Source organism: Arvicola amphibius, chromosome 4, assembly GCF_903992535.2.
Source record: "Arvicola amphibius chromosome 4, mArvAmp1.2, whole genome shotgun sequence".
Taxonomy (NCBI): Eukaryota; Metazoa; Chordata; class Mammalia; order Rodentia; family Cricetidae; genus Arvicola; species Arvicola amphibius.
In genome coordinates this window covers 92,167,708-92,189,262 of record NC_052050.1, presented here as the reverse complement: position 1 = coordinate 92,189,262, position 21,555 = coordinate 92,167,708, and the positions used below count along the sequence as shown (strand labels likewise).

The window sequence follows — 21,555 nt, the reverse complement described above, 5'->3', positions numbered from 1 at the left end:
CAGACAGACACACACATTCACAGACAGACACAGACACACAGAGACACAGACACAGAGACACATACACAGAAGGTTGGTTCAGGAGGGGACCAAAAACAAAACCCTCAAGAACCAGCCTCAGTTCTGAGCCACTGTCTGCTTTGATGGACAAAGACGATTCCTTTTCTCTCTACCGTAAAGCAGCTTCACTAAAAACTAAAACTAAACGGAGAAACTGCTTTACTGGTGAAGTCAGTGCACACGTGGCTCGCACAGCAGCAACTAGACATTCTGGTGAGGCGGAGCTCCGAGCGAGGGTCCAGGCACAATGGGAGAGAAGCTCTGGGCTTCTGGCACCACAGGGGTCAAAGACCCTGGCTAGTCCACAGACATTCCTGCCTTTCCAAGAGCAAGCTCGACTGAAGTGGACACGGTGAGAACAAAGGTGCTGGCCTCTTATTTACGCTGTGAGAAGCTGGCTGTTGGGAGCCTTGTGGTTCAGAGCACTGAGTCCACAGGAAGCAGGAGCACAACCTGGGTGTGGACGAACCTCCTCCCCATGTTCTGGCTCCAGCCCTGCATGAAGTTCTTGACAGCGAGGTGGGTCCCACTCTGGTACTCTGCATGTGTGTTAATATGCCATACAGGTTTCCTGGCTGCTTGCCTGTAGGTCTCTGCAAACCATGGGATCCACAAAGAAACTAGAAGACTAGACACTCTCCAAGATTCTCAGAGACAGGGAATCTTTTGAAACTTTAATTATTGCCAGTGAATTTATGGCTTCATTGTTTGGTATAAGTAAACTAATCATTTCTGTGGAAATTTTTGTGTGCCTAGGCCTCCGTATCAAAACGCTGACACACACTAGACAAGCATGCTATCACTGAGCTGCACGCCCAGCTTAGCCCACTATTTCTCAGATTTTTCCCCTAACAACCACTAAAGAGCCAGGCACAATGGTCCCTGCATTTAATCTTAACCCTCAGATGGCAAGGGCCGGCAGATCTCGGAGTTTGAGACTAGATTGTTCTACATAGTAAGTTCCAGGCCATCCAGAGCTACATAGTGAAACCCTATCTTAAAAGAAACAAAACAACAAACAACCAAGTGGCACATAAAAATACATAAAATACACATAAAAATCTTCTAAAAGCAAAAAAGAATCCCCATTTATTACAAATACATTAAAAATTCTAATACAAATGTGAATTAATTCCAACAGGAAGGTGAGTTCTTCATCAACAACTCTTTTTATAAGATTAAAGGAAAAATTATGCACATTGTATATGTATATGTTTATGAACATAAGTGCAGCCTACAGAAGTGCAGATTGTATATGTACATGTTTATGAACATGTGAGTGCAGCCTACAGAAGTGCACATTGTATATACACATGTTTATGAACATGTGAGTGCAGCCTATAGAAGTCAGAACAGAGAGCATCGGATTCCCTGGAGTTGTGAGCTGCCTTGTGGGTGCTAGGAACTGAACTTGGGTCTCTGGAAGCGCAGTATGTGCTCTTAACTGCTGAGTCATCTTTCCAGTACCTTTAATCAACAACCTTGCTGATAATGACGGCTCTCTGATTAAAAGTCATATTATAGCTTAGGGATTATCTGACCTTAAAGTCTTTAATCTAGTCCTCAGGTAAGAAAGATCAATGTATAAACGTTTCCAGTCTTCTGAGATAACTGGCCTCTGCGCCACAATCCTAAGTGCTTTGGCTTTTAGAATTACCAAGCGTCAGAGGCAAATACCTTCTGACAATCAAGGTCCTCTAAAGAGCAGACAGTGCCCCTTCTAGAGGACCAGTTTTCTTTTCTTTTCTTTTCTTTTTTTTTCAAGACAGGGTTTCTCTGCAGCTTTGGAACCTGTCCTTGAACTAGCTCTTATAGACCAGGCTGGCCTTGAACTCACAGAGTTCTGCCTGCGTCTGCCTCCCAAGTGCTGGGATTAACGGTGTGGCCACCACCGCCTGGCTTTAGAGAATCAGCTTTTATAACTCAGTGCTTATAGCATGTCTGGCCATGTTCATGTGATTCAGTTAGAATATTGGCATGCATAAAATATGGTTATTTACAGGTTTTTAAGTTTAGAAATGATCACACATTTCAAGAAAAGATGCACTACAATACAAAGCATTTTCCTCTGATCTAGGTGAGGAAACTGCCAGTCACTGATGCCCAATCACCTTCAATCCCTTTGTATTTCCTATTAAGAACATGAAAACCAGACTTGAGCACAGCACATGGCCATTGTCCCATCTCAGGCTCATTCCTGTCTCGCTGCTTGCACTAGGAAAGTCATCCACAGCAGACAGGAACCACCATGGCAATCTGCTGACACATTTCTGTGGTGTTCTAGTCTCAGATGCTCTTCAGCTTTCCCTGGATTTCACAATGTTCTTTTTTTGGGATGCGTCAGCCAACTAATTGATAAAATGCTTCCCAGTCTGGCTTTGTCTGACTGATTCAGATTATGAATCTTCGGCAGGAATACTACAACACAGAAGAGACTTCATCCAATGAGGTGTCATAATTACAAATGATTTACTATGACGCTTTACTTCCTTGCTTGACTGAGGAGTGACACTAGGATTCTACACAAGAAATAGTTCTTTTTCTCTTTGTAATAATAAGTATTGTAAAGTCAGGCGTGGTAAGCACATGCCTTTAATTCGAGCACTCAGGAGGCAGAGGTAGGTGGATCTCTGAGTTCAACGTCAGCCTGGTCTACAGAGCAGGTTCCAGGACAGCCAGGGCTACACAGAGAAACTGTCTTGAAAAACCAAACCAAACCAAACCAAACCAAACCAAACAACAAAAAAAGTTTTGTACTGATTGCTTTCTTGAAGCACTTTTTAATTTGAGAATTGATTGTTTTCTACTTCACTGATCTGTACTACATAATAAACTACTGTAATTCATTTACGTTGATGTGTAAACAGTCCCTGGCTTGATCAGAAGAAGCTTATCAAGTTGCCATCATGTCTCTCCTACAGACTCCTGGTAACTTTTGAACGCCCCCTGTTCCTCCTGGCACAATAAGAGATTGTGTTTTTCCTAATCGGCTCTGAAATGAGTCATTTTTCCTGGGTTCTCCGTTCCTGTTAATGGAGAGCAGCATTTTACAGTCAAGCTCTAAGGGTTAGGCACACTCAGAGCTTAGAAAGTGAGAGGGCGGATATGCACACGCGTGGGTAAAGGATGACCGACAGTGGGCGTGGGCGAGCGGGAGAAGAATGAGGGCTGCAATGCAGCTCAGTGGCAACGTGCTTGCCTAGCATGCACAAGACCCTGAGTTCTAAACCCTCCTCTGCACAGAGACAAAAAGAAGGCCTGGAACTTGTTTAAATGCCCAGCAGCAAGGAACTGGATAAATAAAATTGGATAATATTCACCAAAATATTGAAGTAAGAACTGTTTAATTGCTTTAAAACTGGTGAACTGTTAACAACTTGAGAAACTGCTGGAGAAGTAGCTAACATATAGGAATCCTAACTGTCCTCTAACTTTCCCTTGAAATATCTCGTTTCTAGGCCCCTTATTCTTCTGAGCTCCACATGTAAAAAACAACAATACTAGCAGCGTAATCTTACCAAAATATCTTTTATTGCGATTCTCATCACTTTCTCAGTCTCGTTTATCTCTAGAGGTCTAGCAATGGCTTCTGTTCTCAGTTCCTAGGAGAGATAAAATAACTTACACATTTCGCAACAAGGAGTTCAGTCTTTAGTTTCTATTAGTTGCCAATTTTTTTTTCTTGAGAGCCTTGCTGTTTCCTAAGATGTGCTTGAACATGGATCTCCCCATCCTCAGACTCCCTAACTGCTGGGATTACAGATGTTCACCTTCATGCCCATCGGGATACACATATCACACTAATTCTCTAACATTTGACATAGTGGTAGAGACTATGGCTCACCATGTACAAGGCTTAGAATTCAATCTCTGACATCCCAAGAAAATTAAAAGCAAAATTTTACACTAGTGCACATCTCTGTACAAAACATCTCTTGCCATCACTTTCTATCAATGTCCTCTGAGGCCTACCTTGATTCTCCAGACTCAAAGTCTTCATTTTCAGCTCAAGACCCTGCATGCCCCTAATGCCAATGGCAAACATGAAATTAATATCCATTACCTTCATTCCTGAATTTGCTCCTGTTCAGATGACCCACCCCATGATAACTAACCATAAGATAGCGGCTGTCTGTGGACCACTAGCCATATAACTAAGCTCCCTCTTCTGCTGGTCCCTAGAGTAGAAACAGCGAGAGAGCAATGGAGGCTGACGTACTTGAAAGAGTAAGGAAATGAAGTCTGTTTAAAGTAAAACAAAGTCAGACTGAGAATGCACACCTTCAACACCTTCAGTGTGTACACACTCACTGTTAAGTACACACAAGTGCTTTCCTTCTTAACCCAGCGGTTCCCAAACTACTGTTTGTCAAAACCTGATGCTGCCTTGTGATAGTAAACAGCCTGGACGTGGGGGTTGTGTCCAGTGCTCACCCAGCTACCTTCAGTGGAACAGATGGTGCACATTATAAGACTGAACTAGACAGCATGTTAAGTTGACAGCAACATCCTCTTCCAACCACTCGGAAGTGCTACTCCGATCAGTGGCCACAAACTTCTGTTATAACCCATCTGGGAAACATTTGAAACTCCTAATGCCTGCGTCATATTCCACAGTAGTGACACCAGCAGAAAAGTCAGTTTTATAAAGATCACTGGGTAAAGCTGGGGACAGTGGTTCTGGGAGTCAGGGAGTGACAGGTACACCATTGAGAACAATACAGAGAAGAGGCACAAGGGAGAAAGTCACAGTCTCACGCCATATATTTGCTAACCCTGAACTAGGAGCTAAAGATATTAACAATCACAGTATAGAGAAGGGAAGTGGGCACAAAGTCCCACTCCTAACCAAGGACTTCTTTGCAATCGATAGCTCCTAGGCAGAGCGACACTGTGTATCAGCCACACTCCAGGGCAGGCCTCATGCTCATGAGCAGTCAGCCAACACAAATGGACTCCATGCTTTTTGTTTTGTTTTGGTTGTCTTTTGCTTTTTAGAGAAAAAGCACATAAAGTTGGGTAGATAAGGGAGGGGAGATCTGGGAGAGGTTGGAGGAGGGGAAGAACACGATTAAAACATATCGTATGAAAAATATTTTTAATTAAAAAAAGATTAAAACCAGTGGGCAATTCCATTATAATCAGGAAAGTGTTCATATCCTTCACTAACTTCCCATACATTAACCCAGTCAATCAAATACTGTTGAGTAAAAATCGGAAGAATTGTAGGGCAGGAAGCAAGAGAAAACCTTTATTCCTTAACTGAACACTACTCACCCTCAGCTCAACCTCTTTGCCCAGCAAGTCATACAGAGATGCTCCTTTGGCAGTGATTTCAGAAGCAAGTTGCCTGGCTGCCTTCAGATCTGCAATCTGGAAGGAAAATTGCAAATACAGAACCTGCATTTTCAACAGGCATTCAGCTGCCACTCTGTGAACCCCGACCACTTCCTTCAGACAGGTATATAACTACAGAGCATGTGTTTCAGCAGGCTTGTTTATTGCTGTAGAACACAGCTCCTAGGACACCAACTTAGGAAACACTAAGTTCAAGTGGGACCTATTTCAGGACATCTGATTTCTCAGAAAGCCAAATGTGAAGTCAAACTGAATTCACAAGTAGGAGGTACAAGCAACAGAAAGCAGACAAGCTTCCCCTATTTGTGTTGGGTCCCTAATAGGGTGATAAGATAAGGCCTACAAGGCCAAGAGATGAGCCAGCCTGGGAGTCTGCCCAAGGGCCTAGCACCAGTCACTGTCAGAGGTCCTGATGGTGCCTAGCCGATGAGGGATGGCCACACACTGTCAACTAAGGCAGCGTGGGTGCTGGGAGGAGGCTGTAGAAGGCTTTCCCCATTGCTGAATAAACCAGTCTGCTTGGCAACTTGTCTGACTCCCAGAGTCTATGCCATTGACTCCATACCTTCTCAACCCCTCCTGCAAGGAAGCTGTTCGGACTCAACTACTTTGAGAGACTTTCCTTCCCCTGCAGTACCCAGGGCCAAGGCCTTCACCTTTCCTCCAAAGAGCTGCGATGATGCCAGGGGAGACCAACTCTGCTAAGTACTCAGAGTATCCTGGGCTGCCCCAGGGGACTGTTGGCAGGAAGGTGATCGCCAATGACTCTGATGATGACTGAGTTCAGGTGTGCATGTCCCCTTCTTCCTTCAGTATGTTAGATTCCCAAGGAGCCGAGACACCAACAGGAATCCTTGCTGTCTCCCCTTTCCATGAACAAGTAACCCTACCATCTCTCTTCCAGCAGCAGCTCGCTCGCCTTTGTCGCTCTTGGCAGACTACTTTCTTCCTTTTCGTTGGTCACACCTGCACCATCACCCTCCAGCTTTACCCGCTTTTCCTGCCTGCCTGGCAGCAAGTACCTACATTTTCCTCTAAGATTTTCCTGACTGTTTCCACTTCTCGACAACAGTCCAGTCTCTGGCATCTCTGTTCTGACAGACACTTCTAACCCTGCAGTTCTAATCCCCTGCATGTTGGTGCCTTCTAACTCCCAGCTTCAGCATCACATACAACTGTACTCTAGCGAGGCATCTTCTCTGGGACATCTGAAGGGACTGAGAGCTTAACATATCCACAGCCAAACTCAGAACAAAAATTTCTAGCTATTTTCACACTGGCTATTTTCATCTTTAAATTACTTAAAAGTTACATAATACTAGAGCCTGTTTCCTTGATTATTAGCTACTTTGGCCAGTGGCTTCCAAAGAATACAGCCCGGATGCAGCCCTTGGCACATCAGCGTATCATGTCTGGAAACACAGTTTGAGGATCTTCTTCTTGTTGTCTCATCTACCTCAATTCATACCCCAAACCTGTAACAATCTATCATTAAAATATGTCTGAATCTGGGCTGGTGAGATGGCTCAGCTGGTAAAATCTACTTGCCACCAAGCCTAGTGTGATGACAAGGACCTACATGGCGGAAGGAGAGAACCAAGTTCCAGGTTAATGGCTAACCTTCCTGCCCACTGTGATGCTGTGTGCCTACTCACATAAATTAATTTTAACAGTATCTGAACCCTGACTGTGATGTGAGCTCTGGCGTCTAGTACGTGTCTTTCAAGTGCAGGCATGGCAACCACAATGTTTCCTCTGGCAGGCCTCAGAGAGCTGTCCTGGCACCAGATTAATGTGTGTTCTTAGCTGGGCCTTTTCCATTCCTCAGTCTCCCAGTGAGCCTTGTGCTGGGAACGTCTTTGGTTGCTTCTGCGAAGACCTTTTGATGGCAGCAGAAAGCCTGAAGATACTTTTCCCACCCTAACACATGGCCTCGTAGTTTCCGCTTTTCTTTCTTTTGAGACAGGGTTTCTCTGTGTGGCTGTCCTCAAACTCACTCTGTAGACCGGGCTGGCCTTGAGCTCAGAGGTCCACCTGCTTCTGCCTTCTGAGTGCTGGGATTGAAGGTGTGCACCACCACTACCTGGCTTAGTTTTCCATTCTTGACCCTTCTCCTCATCTCAGGTTTGTGGAATTTCCAGAGTCTTCTGTTGGGGTGTCTGGTCCTAGATGGATGGGCACCACTCCATGGGAAGAGATGAAATGGTAGCTGCTGTTTCCTCTGTCTGATATACCACCATGGGAAGTGAATAACAGCTTAGCTTTCTTTGGTTTGTTGCTTCCATACGCTGTTCAGAGACCTGGCAGCTCAGCCCTGAGAGTGAGTTCTACCACCGACATCCCCAGCCCTTACCTTTTCTGAGATGGGAACTTTCTAAATCCCAAGACTGGCCTAAAACTCTTGGGCTCAAAGGGCCCTTTGGTCTCAGCCTCCCATTCAGCTGAGAATACAAGTGCATGCCACCATGTTTGGCTGAGAAGAAGTCCAAGGCCTATACATCTCTGCTGCAAACCCCATTTTCCACCTCAGAGTAAAGCCAAAGGCTTTTCCCAGGTCAGAGTTTGCTTCTACTAGAGGGCTTCTGCTCTTTTTCTCAAATATCCAAAACACATTCTCATCTTGGGACACTAGTCCCCATTCCTACTTTCATGGCCTATCCCTTCCCTCACTTCTGCCGAGAAATTATCCATGCCGTGTGCCCTGACGTAAGAATATCAGATGGTAACTAATAGTCAAGGTGTCAGCTCACCAGGAGGAAAACTCTCTGATGGGAAAACCTTGTTAGGCAAGGCCACGAGGCTACAGACTCAGGAATATCTCTTGCTTCTGTCTGTCACCTCACATGGGCATGCGCTACTACAAACGTCCCTGTATCATAGCGTGTTCATCTAGGGAATACCTGCCGATCTACTGGGCACTTTTATCTGCGTGTTGTCAAGGTGATTCGTCTTTAAGCTGTATTGTCTAACTGATATTAATAATGGTAGTTTATATATAGTTCTGAAGAACAGTAATAAATACAAAGAATGCTATACAGTCAGGGTTTATAAGTTCCCCTTAGGAGCTGTTTTAGATCACAGCTCAGGCTGACACTAGGAAAACAGTTGTATTTCCCCAGCTGCCAAGATAGCTGTGCTCTATTACCTGATATAAAGCTTCAAGATAACTTTAGATTAGACCAGATGCCTTGCTAATGGCTTTTAAGATAAACTATTCCCAGAAAAGCAACCTAGTTCACAAGAACATATAGATGAGCTGTCTGATTTGTTGAGCCAGGATTAAAAGTGCAAAGCAACCTAATTACTGCATGTGGTTTCCTTGCTAGGTCTGTCTGATAACCTAGGACAACAATGAACTCTCTGCAAAAATTCCTAACCTCAGTTTTATGATACGGGTATGTAACCTGAAGATGCAAAGTTCAGCCAACTAGCTTTCTTATATATAAAAATGTCAGGTCCTGAAATCACACAGGTGACATTGAGTAATTAACCAAGGTCTAGAAGCAGAAACAGCTTTTATGCAGATACATCTCGGGAAAAGATTTTCTAACTGACCAGGGCTACAGAAAATGATTTGACTTCATAACCCCAAGTAAAAGCTACAAGTTTCTTTTTTATGGTCAAGGGCTGAACACAGGGCAGAAAGCACATTTGAGATTGAAAGGGCTGTGATTTGGGATTGGCATTTGAGCTGATACTGAAGGTCCATGATAATTCTGAGCCCAAACTAAAGAACTTATGACACACCTCTCCCTGTCTAAACAGCACTTTCTGAGTCCAAGAAAGCCTGACATTTTATGATCTTTGATCACAGAATGTTAGTTCAAAATGTTGATGCACTCAGAAGTATAGGATACAGTATACAATTTCCTTATTTTTTCTTAGACTCCTCAGAGGTTGGGTTTATAATGACTTTAAAATTCCTTATAAGGTCACCTTTCTGGACAGATAACAAAATGATCGATTTCTTTCTTTACCACTGCAATTTGCAGCCTGTCAATTAAAGAGTTGATTAATAAAAAAAAATGCTACTTCCTTGCTCCATGACAAGATATTTAGATTTACTGCAGTGAGTTGTAGGGTGACTCTGTTTTTAATCATTTACTTAAGAAATGGAGTGTGTCCTTTTGTGTGGCTCCTGTATTGCTTGAAAGATTTTGTTGGGTATTTAAGCTGTGGAGAACAAAGGAAGATGGAATGTCATGACAGGAACATCATGAGAGAATAAAGAAGACCTTCAGAAGAGGTGGATCTTTTTTCCTAACCTCCTTGGATAAAAAAAAGTCTCAGTTTGTGCTACGCTGTGGACCTTCCCTTTGAGCCCTGTCTGCAGCCTGGTTCTTCTGTTCCGGGTTGTGATACATCCACCCTGGGAACCCCCAAGGCTGGCCCTGTTTCTGACAGCCCTGCCCCTCACACACTCCACCCCACACCGGTCTGCTGTTCTCCACGGCTGACTGCCTCAGATCTTCCACATTTTATCATGGTTGTTCACAGTTGACTCCTCCAAGGATGTCACTTTTTGTTTATACCTATATCCTCACCATCTGATAAAATCAGGCTTTCAAACAACTAGATTTATTGTGATTTTGCTTTCATCCCCACACTAATGAGAATAAACTGTTACCACAGATGGAAACGCCCTGAGTTCACCAGTAAGGAAAGGAGTACCTCCAACTCTAAGCAAAAACACTCTCTAGGCGCAGACTTCCCCATCCTTACCTTAGAGCCAAGGTCAAACTTGAACTTGCTGATGTCTTCCTCTCCCACTTTAGAGCCCTCCATACCCTTGGTCTTCATTGCATTGTAAAGAACGGATGTGATCTTCAACAGCTCTTTCACGGCATACCCATCTGCCTGATAAAGCTTCTTGGTATTGAGTTTTATATGTGCCTTTGTGGCCTGTTTTGAGACAGACAAAGTTCTGTTCTGTTTGTTTTTCTTCAGACAGGGTCTTACTATGTAACCCAGGCTGGCCTGAAACTCACTATCCAGATGTTCAGGCTAGATTTGAGCTCTCACTTCTTCCTGTCTTATCTAAGCAATGGGATTAGAAGGTGTTCTACCATACCCACTTAAAGGTTAGGGCCCTGTCCAAATCCCATGTAGGTAATTTGAAAATATCTCTGCCACCAACTGAAACAACTCAGTGATTAAGGATAAAACACACTGCAAATGTCTCATATTGTGATAAAGACATCCAAACTACAAACACATGTATCTTAGACCCAGTAATTTCAATTTTAATAACTAACTCTAAGCACAAACTCACAACTAAAATTAAAAGCACAGGCTATTACAGAATTCTTTTGAACAGCAAATGTTATAAACTATGTAAATACCTAAACAAATAACATAATTGTGAGATACTCATGTAAGTAATAATAACTCAAGCAAAAGAGGAAAATTCTATATGCATTGGAAAGTTCTTCAAAATATACTACTAAATAAGGAAGGCAAGATGCTACATAGCACGAGTTAATGGGAATATATGTATACTGTTATTGCTCCTATATGTAATTAAATATAATTAATATATGTATATATTATTATGATTTGTTTAAATATGCATAAGCAAACTCTGGGCTCAGTTTTAAACAGTGGTTATTATGACTGGAATTCAGCCTAGGGTAGGCATGGCAGAGCGTCATTTTACTCTGTATAAGTTTGTGATCTAAAAATTTATGAAGCATAAAACATATTACTTATCCCAAAATAAACAAGTTGGGGGTGGTGGTGCATGCCTTTAATCCGAGCACTCGGGAGACAGAGGCACGCAGATCTCGGTGAGTTCAAGGCCAGCCTGGTCTACAGAGTGAGTTCCAGGACAGGCATCAAAGTTACAGAGAAACCCTGTTTCAAAGCGCACACACACACACACACACACACACACACACACACACACACACACCAAACAAACAACAAAACAAAAACCCAAAATAAACAAATAAAACCATATAAGCAATGAGTCAAAAAACAAAGAAACACACACACATACACACACACACACACACACACACACACACACACTTTGGCGAAATGGTTCCACAGAAATCTGGCAGTGGGATGGTTTTAAAAAGTAAATATGATACTCAATTCAAAAAACAGTACCAAATAAGATTCATCTTCTTCTAATTTATTTGATAATTCTATAAAATAACTGTAAACTAACCATGAACTGGGCAATTGCTTTAATGAAGAAAACTCGGTCTTGTTCGGTCTCAATGTCAGAAGGGATGTCAGTCTGTGGCTCATATCTGTCAGAAAAAACAAGCAAGAGCCAATCCAATATAAAGTCCTTAAAGTCAGGTGTGGTGGTGCACACTTACAATCTTAGCACTCAAGAGGCAGAGGCAGGTAGATCTCAGTGAGTTCCAAATCAGCCCGGCTTATACAGTGAAACCCTAACTAAAATAAAACAAACCAAAACAAAGCCATTAAACAAACAAAACAAAAAAGGCCCATTAAAGAGAAGGCAGATGATTATTGCTAACATGAGGTTTTCCAGGCTCCAACCAAAGCCCCATCCAAGGCAATGTGATTAAGCAAAAACTTCAAGAGCAAACAAAATACTCAGGGAGCAAATTCCAACTCAAGAATGAGATTAAGTGGCAGACCACAAGACGGCTTAGTGGGTAAACAGGGTTTCTACCAAGCCTAGCAATCAGAATTCAATCTCCAGGACTTACATAGTGTAAGAGGAGAACCAACTAATTCTTTAACCTCCACATGCGTGTGGTGGCTAGCGTAAACCCATATACATACATGTATTCACACATACTTAGCAGGTAAAGGAGTTTGCTGTGTAAGCCTAGAAACCTGAGTTCAAACCCCAGAACCTGTATAAAGATGGAAGGAGAGAATCAACTCAACAGCCTCGTCCTCCAATCTCCACACCGGTACATGTGTGCCATGACATGAGAGTGGGGACAAGGAACAATAAAGTGATACAGATACAATAATAAAGTGATAATGAATAAGTAAACAAATATGGGACTCAGATTATAGAATAAGTCTATCTCAAACTTCCAACTTTTATGAAATAACCAAGATTTTGACTCAGGCTAATAGCTTTTTGCCCAAGACAGACACGAGGGCTAAACAGTTCACTCTAGAAGTGGCAGGGTTGTTGGAATTACTTATTTACTGCTAATTCACCAGGGCTCAGAAGATTTGTGACCCTCAGCTGTAGTTGTATAGTCTGAGAGATAAGAATAGCTTTTACATTTTAAAAGCAAAGAAGAGGGGCTGGTGAGGTGGCCTAGTAGTCTAGAAACTAGGACTGTTACACTGAGAAACCCAGTCTCAAAAAAACAAAAACGAAAATAACAACAACAACAAAAAGAGCATATATTGTTCTTCCAGAGGACCTGCCTTCAGTTCCTAGCACCAATGTCAGGTGGCTTACAACTGCCTATAACTCTAAAATATTCAACAGGCATCTCATGTAGACTAAATTTTATGTGTAACAACATATACAATATTTACCCTCTGGTTCTTAACACAAAATGTTGCCAATCCTTATCACATAAGACTTTTTACAGGGTTTCTCTGTCACATAAGACTTTTAACACAACGAAAAGTCTGTATTATTTATTGCTTTAGATTTTTAATATTGTATTTGTAATTATGTGTGTGGGGGTCTGTGTGTAAGCATGTGTACATTAGTACCAGTGCTCACTGATGTCAGAGGTGTGAGATCCTCCCATAGCTGTAGTTACACACAGTGTAAGCCATCCAACATGAGTGCTAAGAAGGCCAGGCGGTGGTGGTGCACGCCTTTAATCCCAGCACTCAGGAGGCAGAGGCAGGCGGATCTCTGTGAGTTTGAGGCCAGCCTGGTCTACAAGAGCTAGTTCCAGGACTGGCTCCAAAGCTACAGTGAAACCCTGTCTTGAAAAACAAAAAACCCCCAAACAACGTGCATGCTGAGAATCAAACTCAGGTCCCCTTCAAGACCAGCACAAGCTCCTAACCTCTGAGCCAGCTCTCCAGCCACACCTGCAGTACTTTAATGCAGTGTATCCCGAGTGTATAAAGTCCCTGCCAGTGTGGTGAGGGCTGAAGAGGAGTCGATGCCAGCACTCCAATAAGGATAATCACAGCCCTCCATGTTCTTTAAACTCTGGTGATTTCTTTCTTTCAGTTTTTAAAAATTGAGAGAAGGTTTCTCACTATGTAGCCCTGGCTGGCCCAGAACTTGATATGTAGCCCAGGCTGACCCTGAACTCACAGATATATACTTGCAGTATCATGCCTGGCAGCTCTGATGACTTTTCACAAATTACAACTCAGTCCCTCCTGCATGGATTGCACTAATTTCTTCCTTTTGCATCATGACGGTTCCCAGTTAGCCAACAAACAAAGCACTATTCATGCTAAGACAAGAATAAGGTGCACCCTCACCTTTTCACAAGCCACAGGAGGACTTCAGAGACAAGCCCAAAGTTGGGTGAGCGGAAATTCTCCATAGAGATATGTCGTGGGTATCCCAGGGCTCTCATCATCTCTGTGAAATCTGTCCAATATAAAACACAGTTCCATCAGTCCTTGTCAGATGGCAGCTCTTTGGAAAGCAGTTAATCTCATTGTCTCTGCTTTCCCTTCTTACTGGTTCTTCCCACCTTAGTGGCAGCCTGAGGGGCCCAATCCATCAACTCTGTGAGAAGACAGGCAGGGAGACACGAACTGACAGTACCTAAGCCATCACCTGGAAAACACCTAAGTCCAATGGAGTAGACTTTCTTCAGGGAAACGGGGTCTAGGGATTAGTTGAGGCTTTCATTTCTTTTTGTTATCTGCCTCTTTACTACCCAAAATGAAAACTATCCAAATGGATCAAAGACCTCAACATAAATCCATCCACACTGAACCTCACTGAAGAGAAAGTGGGAAGTAACCTTGAATGCATGGGACACGGGAGACCACTTCCTGAATATAACCCCAGTATCACAGACACTGAGAGCAACAATTAATAAATGGGACCTCCTGAAACTTAGAAGCTTCTGTAAAGCAAAGGATACAGTCAACAAGACAAAACGGCAGCCTACAGAATGGGAAAAGATCTTCACTAACCCCATCTGACAGAGGACTGATCTCCAAAATACACAAATGCTCAAGAATCCAATTTAAAAATGGGGTACAGATCTAAACAGAGAATTCTCAACAGAAGAATCTCAAATAGCTGAAAGACACTTAAGGAAATGCTTGACATCCTCAGCCATCAGGAAAATGCAAATCAAAACAACTCGGAGATACCATCTTACACTGATCAGAAAGGCGAAGATAAAAAACACCATTGACAGCTTATGCTGGAGAGCATGTGGAGTAAGGGGAACACTTCTGCATTGCTGGTGGGAGTGCAAGCTTGTACAGACACTGTAGAAATCAGTATGGCGAATTCTCAGAAAATTAGGAATCAATCTACCTCATGATCCAGCAATACTACTTTTGGGCATATATCCAAAGGAGGCACACTCACACAAGGGCATTTGCTCAACTATGCCCATAGCAGCATTATTCATAACAGCCCAAACCTGTAAACAACCTAGATGTCCCTCAAACAAAGAATGGATAAAGAAAATGTGGCACATTTACCCAATGGAGTACTACACAGCAGTAAAAAAACAATGACATCTTTAAATTTGCAGGCAAATGGAACTAGAAAAAACCATCCTGAGTGAGGTAACCCAGACCCAGAAAGATAAATATAATTTGTACTCACTCATAAGTGGATACCAGACATAAAGCAAAGGATAACCAGCCTACAGAGTCCATAAGAGAAGCTAGAACTAATTTTTAATAAAAAATAAATAAACTGGAAAAAAAGAGAAGCTAGAACTCTCTTCAAGAAACAGATGGAAGCAGATGCAGAGATCCACAACTAACCACTGGGCTGAGCTCCCAGAGCACAAAGTGAGGGAGGAGGGAAAATATGAGCAAAGGGGTCAAGACCATGATGGGGAAACCCACAGAATGAGCTGGCCTGAGCTAGTGGGAGATCACTGACTGGACTGACAGCTGGGGAACCTGTATAGGATTGAATTAGGGCCCCTGAATACAGGTGACAATGGTATGGCTTGGGCAGTATATGGGGCCACAGGCAAGTGGGACCAGGAGCTAACTCTATGTATAAACTGACTATGTGGAGCCCATTCTCTATAGAAAGAAACCTTGTTCAGCCCAGGCTCCGGGGAGGGAAGAGATGGACCTTGGTTCTGCCTCAAGGAGTTGATGGACAGACTTAGTTGACTTCCCAGGGAAGGACTTACCCTCTTGAGCAGCAGATGGGGGGTGGTGTAGGAGGAAGTGGGAGAGGAAGAGGGAGGGGGAACTGGGATTGGTATGTAAAAAGAAATAAAATTAGTTAACTAATTAAAAACAAACAACAAAATAAAAACTACCTAGCCTCATAAAACATCATGAGAAAAAAATGTTCAAGATTATATATTCTTTTCAGTGATCATATAGTATTTTCATGACATAAATTTCAAAAATTTTAAGAAAATGGTTGAACTATCTTCAGTATTTATATTTACTGTAAAAACATATTAGTAAACAGTAAAAATTAGTAAAGTTGGAAGCACCTAAAAAAGCTACACTGATTGAAAGAAAACAGAAGAAAACAAAAGCGGGCGTGGCACGCCTTTAATCCCAGCACTCGGGAGGCAGAGGCAGGTGGATCTTTGTGAGTTCAAAGCCAGCCTGGTCAATAGAGTGAGCTCCAGGACAGCCTGGTCTATAGAGTGAGCTCCAGGACAGCCTGGTCAATAGAGTGAGCTCCAGGACAGCCTGGTCTATAGAGTGAGCTCCAGGACAGCCAGGGCTACACAGAGAAACCGTCTTGAAAAGAAAGGAACACAACCAGAGACAGGTGGATCTTTGTGGGTTCAAGGCTAACCTGGTTTACAAAGTAAGTTCTAGTCAATGAGGGTTTTTGTTACACAGAGAACCCTGTCTCGGCAAATCAAAAGGAACACAACAACATCTCATATTGAGTTCCCACAATATGCTGAGCTGTGAACAGTTTCCTGGTGGTGCGATGTCTACGCATGTTTCCTGAACACAGCTATTCAAAACGTCCTGTTGACAATTCCAAATAAGCTACCTGTACGATAAAGCAGGGCGGACTGCACCAGACGGTGGACGAGAAAGATGGTGGTGAACAGGTGGCAGTTTCCCCTCCAGTCAGGCTTCATCCAAACACTTTCTCCTGCTAAGGGGAAGCTAGCAATTCTCCACTGTTAGATGGGGACAGAGTCTCCATTACACAGCTATTCAGTATTTATTTAAGATAAACATTCTGAAATACTCCCGGAATACTTTTTTCAGTACATTGCTTTTCAACGACCCTAGCAAAGTGCTGGCCTCATCAAAAACTACGTGGGACCGCCATGACACTGTCTCGAACAGCGTCAGACCCCAGAAGACATGACACTCCAGATACTAGCGGCTACTCCGCCGCCGGGAGAGGCAAGGTCACACAGTCCTGCCACTCTCTCCGGCTGTGCAAACCATGAGAAGTTAGACCACTTGCAGTTAGATACAGAAACAACAAGTGGACTGCAACAGCCTGACCCTAATAAACGGTCTTCCCACTTCCCCACTCTCGGGCAAAGTTCTCAGTGTTGGCGATCAGACAACCTGGATGCAAAACGCCTAAGCCACTCGCTCTAGCCATTTCTTGCCCAAATTACTTTGACCGGTTGCTGCCTGTTTCCTCACCTCTGGACTCAGGGCACAGGAAGTGACTAGGAGTAAACAACATAATGCTCACAAAAAGAACAGTATATGACAGATTGTTTAAAAAAATTTCCAAAAATTAACAACAATTAACGACGATAAAACAAAACAAGACAAAAACTAGCAGCAATAGCCATCCATCCAGTCACCTCCCTGGCTTTATTGCTTCTTTCTACAAACTCTAACACAGAAAAAAAAGTCTCCATTTTCTATGACCTTTCTAATGCGGCTGCGAATGTGGCTGTGACAAACTGAGGTAAAATGAGGTAAAAATTAAACACACTCAGTTCTTCAGCCGCTCGAAACACATTCCAAGTGTTCTAGCCACTCGCGGCCAGTGACGGGCAGAACTTAGCAAAGGTGCTGCAGAGGTCCGTCAGTCCCTGGCTAGTCTGGGGCCTACGGCTCAGACAGGGGTCTAGCAGGGGAGCTCCGAGTTTCTGGGAAGCCCACGGGCAAGCCGGGTACAGCCTTACTGCGGAGGTCGCGGAAAGACATGGCGGTTTGGTTAGCAAAAGTCCACCGGGGCACGATGCTCGCCTCTTTGGAGTTCGCAGGCCCAGGGCTCGCCGGTCTCTATAGCAACCTGCAGAGCACTTGGACAGCGTGCCGTCAGGGCCAAACAAGACAGGAAGCGAAGCGGCGCACGCGCGCACGCGCGCACGCGCACGCCACAGACCAGCAGGCGGCGCTTCTCACCGTTCATCAAGCAGTTTTGGCTTCGGTTCTTTTGTGGCTCTCATTGACTAACTTCTATAGAGAGCACTATCACTTTATGTGACCGAGTCTCCTTCATATTTGTTAAAAACAGCTAAACCCCACAGTCAAAGACGCATAAAGTAGCCACAGAATGACGGGAACGAAGGTACGCTACCCTCCGCAGAATTCGAGAACTGCACCCGGAGAGATTTCGTGTACGTACAGCTTGTAAGTCTTCACTACAGGCTGAAAATCATTTTCCAGACCCATGAGCCAGAGGTTGTCCTGGAAACTGGTTAATTCTGAGATCGGAGTAGTAGTGATGTGTATCACGCCCCAGTGCGGAGCTCTGCAGGGAATCCTCCCTGGTGGCTGCTACAAATTGGGGACAACCGCGATAAAGAAGGACAGGGGAAAGAAGGGATGAGCTGGGCCAAGAAGTGTGGGAGAATAGGAAGGCAAAGCTCCAAGATGGGGAGGCGGAGAACGTAAAGGTGCCCTTGACCCGGACATTGTGGTGGGGACCAGGAGTAAGCTGCTTGAGAACTTAGTGTGTGGAATAGGGCCAACATAGGCGACAATGCATTTGGACAAATGGTTTTGGAACAATGAGAAATCCACAGCAAATAAATGAAACTCCACTATTATCTATATACAAAAACAGTGGTCCATAAACCAAAATGTAAAACAGAGAACTAAATTTTCTATAATGAAACGTTATGGTTTTGTGACTGAGTTGATTCCAAATTTAGTTGTAGTTTTATATTTCCACCACCAAGGCAAGAGTTCCAGTTTGTCCACATGCTTAGGGGAAAAATGGCATTATCTACACACTGTCTAACAACTTGTGAGAAAATGGACAGCTGGACAAGGGTCACCTGGAACCACCTTTTCAGTGTGATTCAGATCTCTCCAGCTTTGTATCTTAAATCCTCTTTCTCCGAATGACAGATGAGGAAGCTGAAGCTCCCTAAAGATCACCCCACACAATGAGTTCTCAGCATGCCAAAGTTAATTTTTTTTAAATGTGTCTTCCTCTGAAATTGAGGAGCAGTGAATTTACCCTAGGTTTCTAACCCATCCCCATGCCCTCCTCCCACCCTGCCCCTGACCTGACACCATTCATTCTCTCCCAAACTAAGGGGGCCAAGAAGACTAGTCTTTACTGTGACATCATAAGAGCCAGTTGCCATGGGAGACCTGCAGACCCAGCCCCTAGGCAGGGGAGAGCAGGCCCTGCTGCACACAAGGCCTGGCCACTCCTCCCCCACCATACTGGCCCTCCATGGAAGCCTTGGTCTGTGCATTCTCTGAGCTTCGAATAAGAGAAGGTGCCTGGCTGCAGGGAGAAGCAATAGCAGAGATGCCATTCTGTCTTAACCTGGGCCCAAAGCTACTGGGGAGATCCCAGGGACATGCATGCTTGGGAGGGGAGTAACTCCCATTCTAGGCTGTATGACTGGGCCACTCATGCCCTCTTTTACCCACTTTGCTTATATTGGCACCAGCATACTCTTTCTAGGGTAGAGGGCACACAAAAAAAGGGCTTGAAGTGCTGAAAGAGATCTCAGTGCCAAAGTCCTGGGCTTCTTAGGCCCCTAGGGGAGCAAACAGGAAAAATGGGCATAGACAGGATCTGAGGCTGGATAGCCTGGGAGTGGGGTCTATCATAGAAGCTGGTACTTGCATCTTTTTACCCAGATGCTGGCCCCACTGGCCACCACCCTCCTGCTCTCTCTCCTGCAGATGGAGTGAGTTGGGCCCCAGGACGCCCCAGCCACCCTGATACACCACCCAACATCTATGAGGGAGGGCTGGGGGCCCAGCAGCAGCAAGGCCCTGGTGCCCAGGCAAGCAAGCCCAAGAACTTCCGATTGCGTCACCTCCGGAGCTTGGCTCTCTACCTGCCAGGCCACATGCAGCCTGCTGGTCAATGTGGAAGCCACTGGCTAGGCCGGCTCATGGCTGGGGGCAGCCTGCCACGGCCTGAAGGCTCGGCCTGGCCCCTGTCTCTGCCACAGGGGACCCTGGGTCCAGGTAACAGCCATTGCTCAACCCTTCTGGAAGCCCAACTGCCCAGGGACAACCTGGGAAATACAGGTGAGCTCTGTTAAGGAAGGACTGGAGACACGAGGGAAAGATGCAAGGGAACTCAGATGGGCCTCTTCCATTCTCCAGCCTTCTTGCCAGGAGAGGACACTGTGGCTAGGACACACTAAAGTAATGTCTTGCTCCAGGGACCGAAATCTTGTTGAATTTTTCTATCCGTGTGCCCCACTACTGATTCTTAAGTCTTATGAAATCTCAGGGTGGCAGTAGGCAGCTGGACCATAGCTGGAACCCGTTGGGATGGGGGTGTAAGGCAGAGATCTGGGACTAAGAGATCTGGGTTCTAATCCTTGTTCTGTATTTTGATGGACCTTGGACAACTCTCCCTCAGTTCATTTTACAAGAGTTCATGACCCACTGACATCTCCCCCGCCACTAGTTCAAGGATGTAGCACCAAGCTCTTCAATTGTCTTGAAGGTTATAAGGTCCAGGGACACCGAGGTAGGGTTTCAGTTTGGGTCCCTCTGAGTGACTTCTCTTTCCTTTTTCCTCAGCTTCCAGTTCCAGCATGGACCCAGCCAAGGGTGTCCCCTCCCAGTCTGGTCCCCCTGAGGGCTTGGGACTCAGGCCCAAGAGGTCCTGGAGAGCCTTGGAGGAGACCATGTGTCCCTTGTGCAAGAGAACCCGCTCTGGGGCCTTGGAGAGGACATAAGGATCCAAAGTGCCAGGGCTGGGGACATTAAGGGAAGGATGGCCGAGGAGGAGGCGGAGGCCAGGTTTCCTGAGGAAGGGTGCAGTCCCAGCAGCTATCCTCCCACTGAGATGGCCCCCACAGCTGCCCAGCATCAGACCTGGGCTAGTCTGGGCAAAGTATGAGGGAGGGAGGAGGAAGTCCCTTGAGAGGGACAGAAGAAATGGAAGCATGCCCATGCCCTTGCAGCCTGCCCAAACTCCAGTCAGCCACGTGTAGCTGGGAGGCCAGGCTGAGCAGAGAATCTGGTTCCTGAGAGCCAGGGAGTCCTCAGGTCTTCCCTCAGTAAAAAGCCAAGGCCTGCATTCTTGTCTGTCATCAAGTCAATCCAGTCAAAGCCGCCCTGCATCCATTCAAGGGGGCTTTCCTGGGTAATGGAGTCACGAGCCTGTCTGGGGAGGCTCTATGGGTGAGGAGCTGCTGAACATGGTAGCTCTTGAAAGCTGGCAAAGTCTCATTGGGCCTGAACACAGGGCATGGCATGGCATTCCAGGTACAAAGGGATGAAATGTGGGTTTGGTTTAAAGAGGGAACCAGGAGGGGACCAACCAAGGCAGGCATGTTGGCCTGGACCCCACACTGCTCCCACCAGGGGTTTAGATGAATTTATGGCCCCATAGAAACTCATCAGGATGGCCACGGGACGGGCCTTCTTCTGGCTGGACTAGACTTCAGGTACATATGTGCTGATGGCTTTGGGTAGTAACATTTGGGACTGGATCAAGTTTTTGTTGCAGACCCATTCTGTGCCCTGGAGGATGTTTTGTAGCCTCCCAATAATGCCAGCACTATCCTCCACATAAATTGTTCCAGACAGCATTCAACATCCACCAGAGACATGCTCACTCTGGTTGGGAGCAGAGCCAAGGCCTCCACTGACCTGCATTACCTTTGG

At 44.9% G+C, this 21,555-nt stretch overlaps 2 protein-coding genes across 6 annotated transcripts in view; one reads left to right on the top strand and one right to left on the bottom strand.

Moving 5' to 3' along the window:
- Window positions 1-17,771, bottom strand: part of Cluap1 (clusterin associated protein 1) — a 35,255-nt gene extending 17,484 nt beyond the window's left edge. The window contains exons 1-7 of one of the 3 annotated variants that reach the window (XM_038326430.1): window positions 17,637-17,736; window positions 16,526-16,658; window positions 13,825-13,936; window positions 11,591-11,675; window positions 10,141-10,320; window positions 5,338-5,433; window positions 3,579-3,662 (exon numbers count right to left, since the gene is read on the bottom strand). In XM_038326430.1, the coding sequence (XP_038182358.1) occupies window positions 3,579-3,662; window positions 5,338-5,433; window positions 10,141-10,320; window positions 11,591-11,675; window positions 13,825-13,936; window positions 16,526-16,616 (648 nt within the window). In that variant the 5' untranslated portion in view covers window positions 16,617-16,658; window positions 17,637-17,736. Of the gene's footprint in view, window positions 1-3,578; window positions 3,663-5,337; window positions 5,434-10,140; window positions 10,321-11,590; window positions 11,676-13,824; window positions 13,937-14,042; window positions 14,065-16,525; window positions 16,659-17,636 lie in introns of those variants that run through there. The other 2 variants (XM_038326431.1, XM_038326432.1) reach the window with 2 other exon arrangements.
- A 123-nt stretch (window positions 17,772-17,894) lies between these two features.
- C4H16orf90 (chromosome 4 C16orf90 homolog) lies at window positions 17,895-20,965 on the top strand. Of its 3 annotated transcripts, none has more exons than XM_038325275.1 (3): window positions 17,895-18,074; window positions 19,606-19,959; window positions 20,464-20,965. In XM_038325275.1, exons 1-3 carry the CDS (start codon window positions 18,011-18,013, stop codon window positions 20,619-20,621), a joined length of 576 nt encoding a protein of 191 aa, XP_038181203.1. In that variant the 5' UTR covers window positions 17,895-18,010; the 3' UTR covers window positions 20,622-20,965. The 3 variants fall into 3 exon arrangements, with proteins under 3 accessions (XP_038181203.1, XP_038181205.1, XP_038181204.1); XM_038325277.1 differs by having other exon boundaries at window positions 17,913-18,025; XM_038325276.1 differs by having other exon boundaries at window positions 17,937-18,087.
- Window positions 20,966-21,555: the final 590 nt, after the last annotated feature.

Coding starts and splice junctions, on each gene's coding strand:
- C4H16orf90 (XM_038325275.1), top strand. CDS start 18,011: ATGACGGGAACGAAGGTACGCTACCCTCCGCAGAATTCGAGAACTGCA. Junction 18,075..19,605: donor TGCACCCGGAGAGATTTCGT/GTACGTACAGCT, acceptor TCTCTCCTGCAG/ATGGAGTGAGTTGGGCCCCA. Junction 19,960..20,463: donor GGACAACCTGGGAAATACAG/GTGAGCTCTGTT, acceptor CTTTTTCCTCAG/CTTCCAGTTCCAGCATGGAC.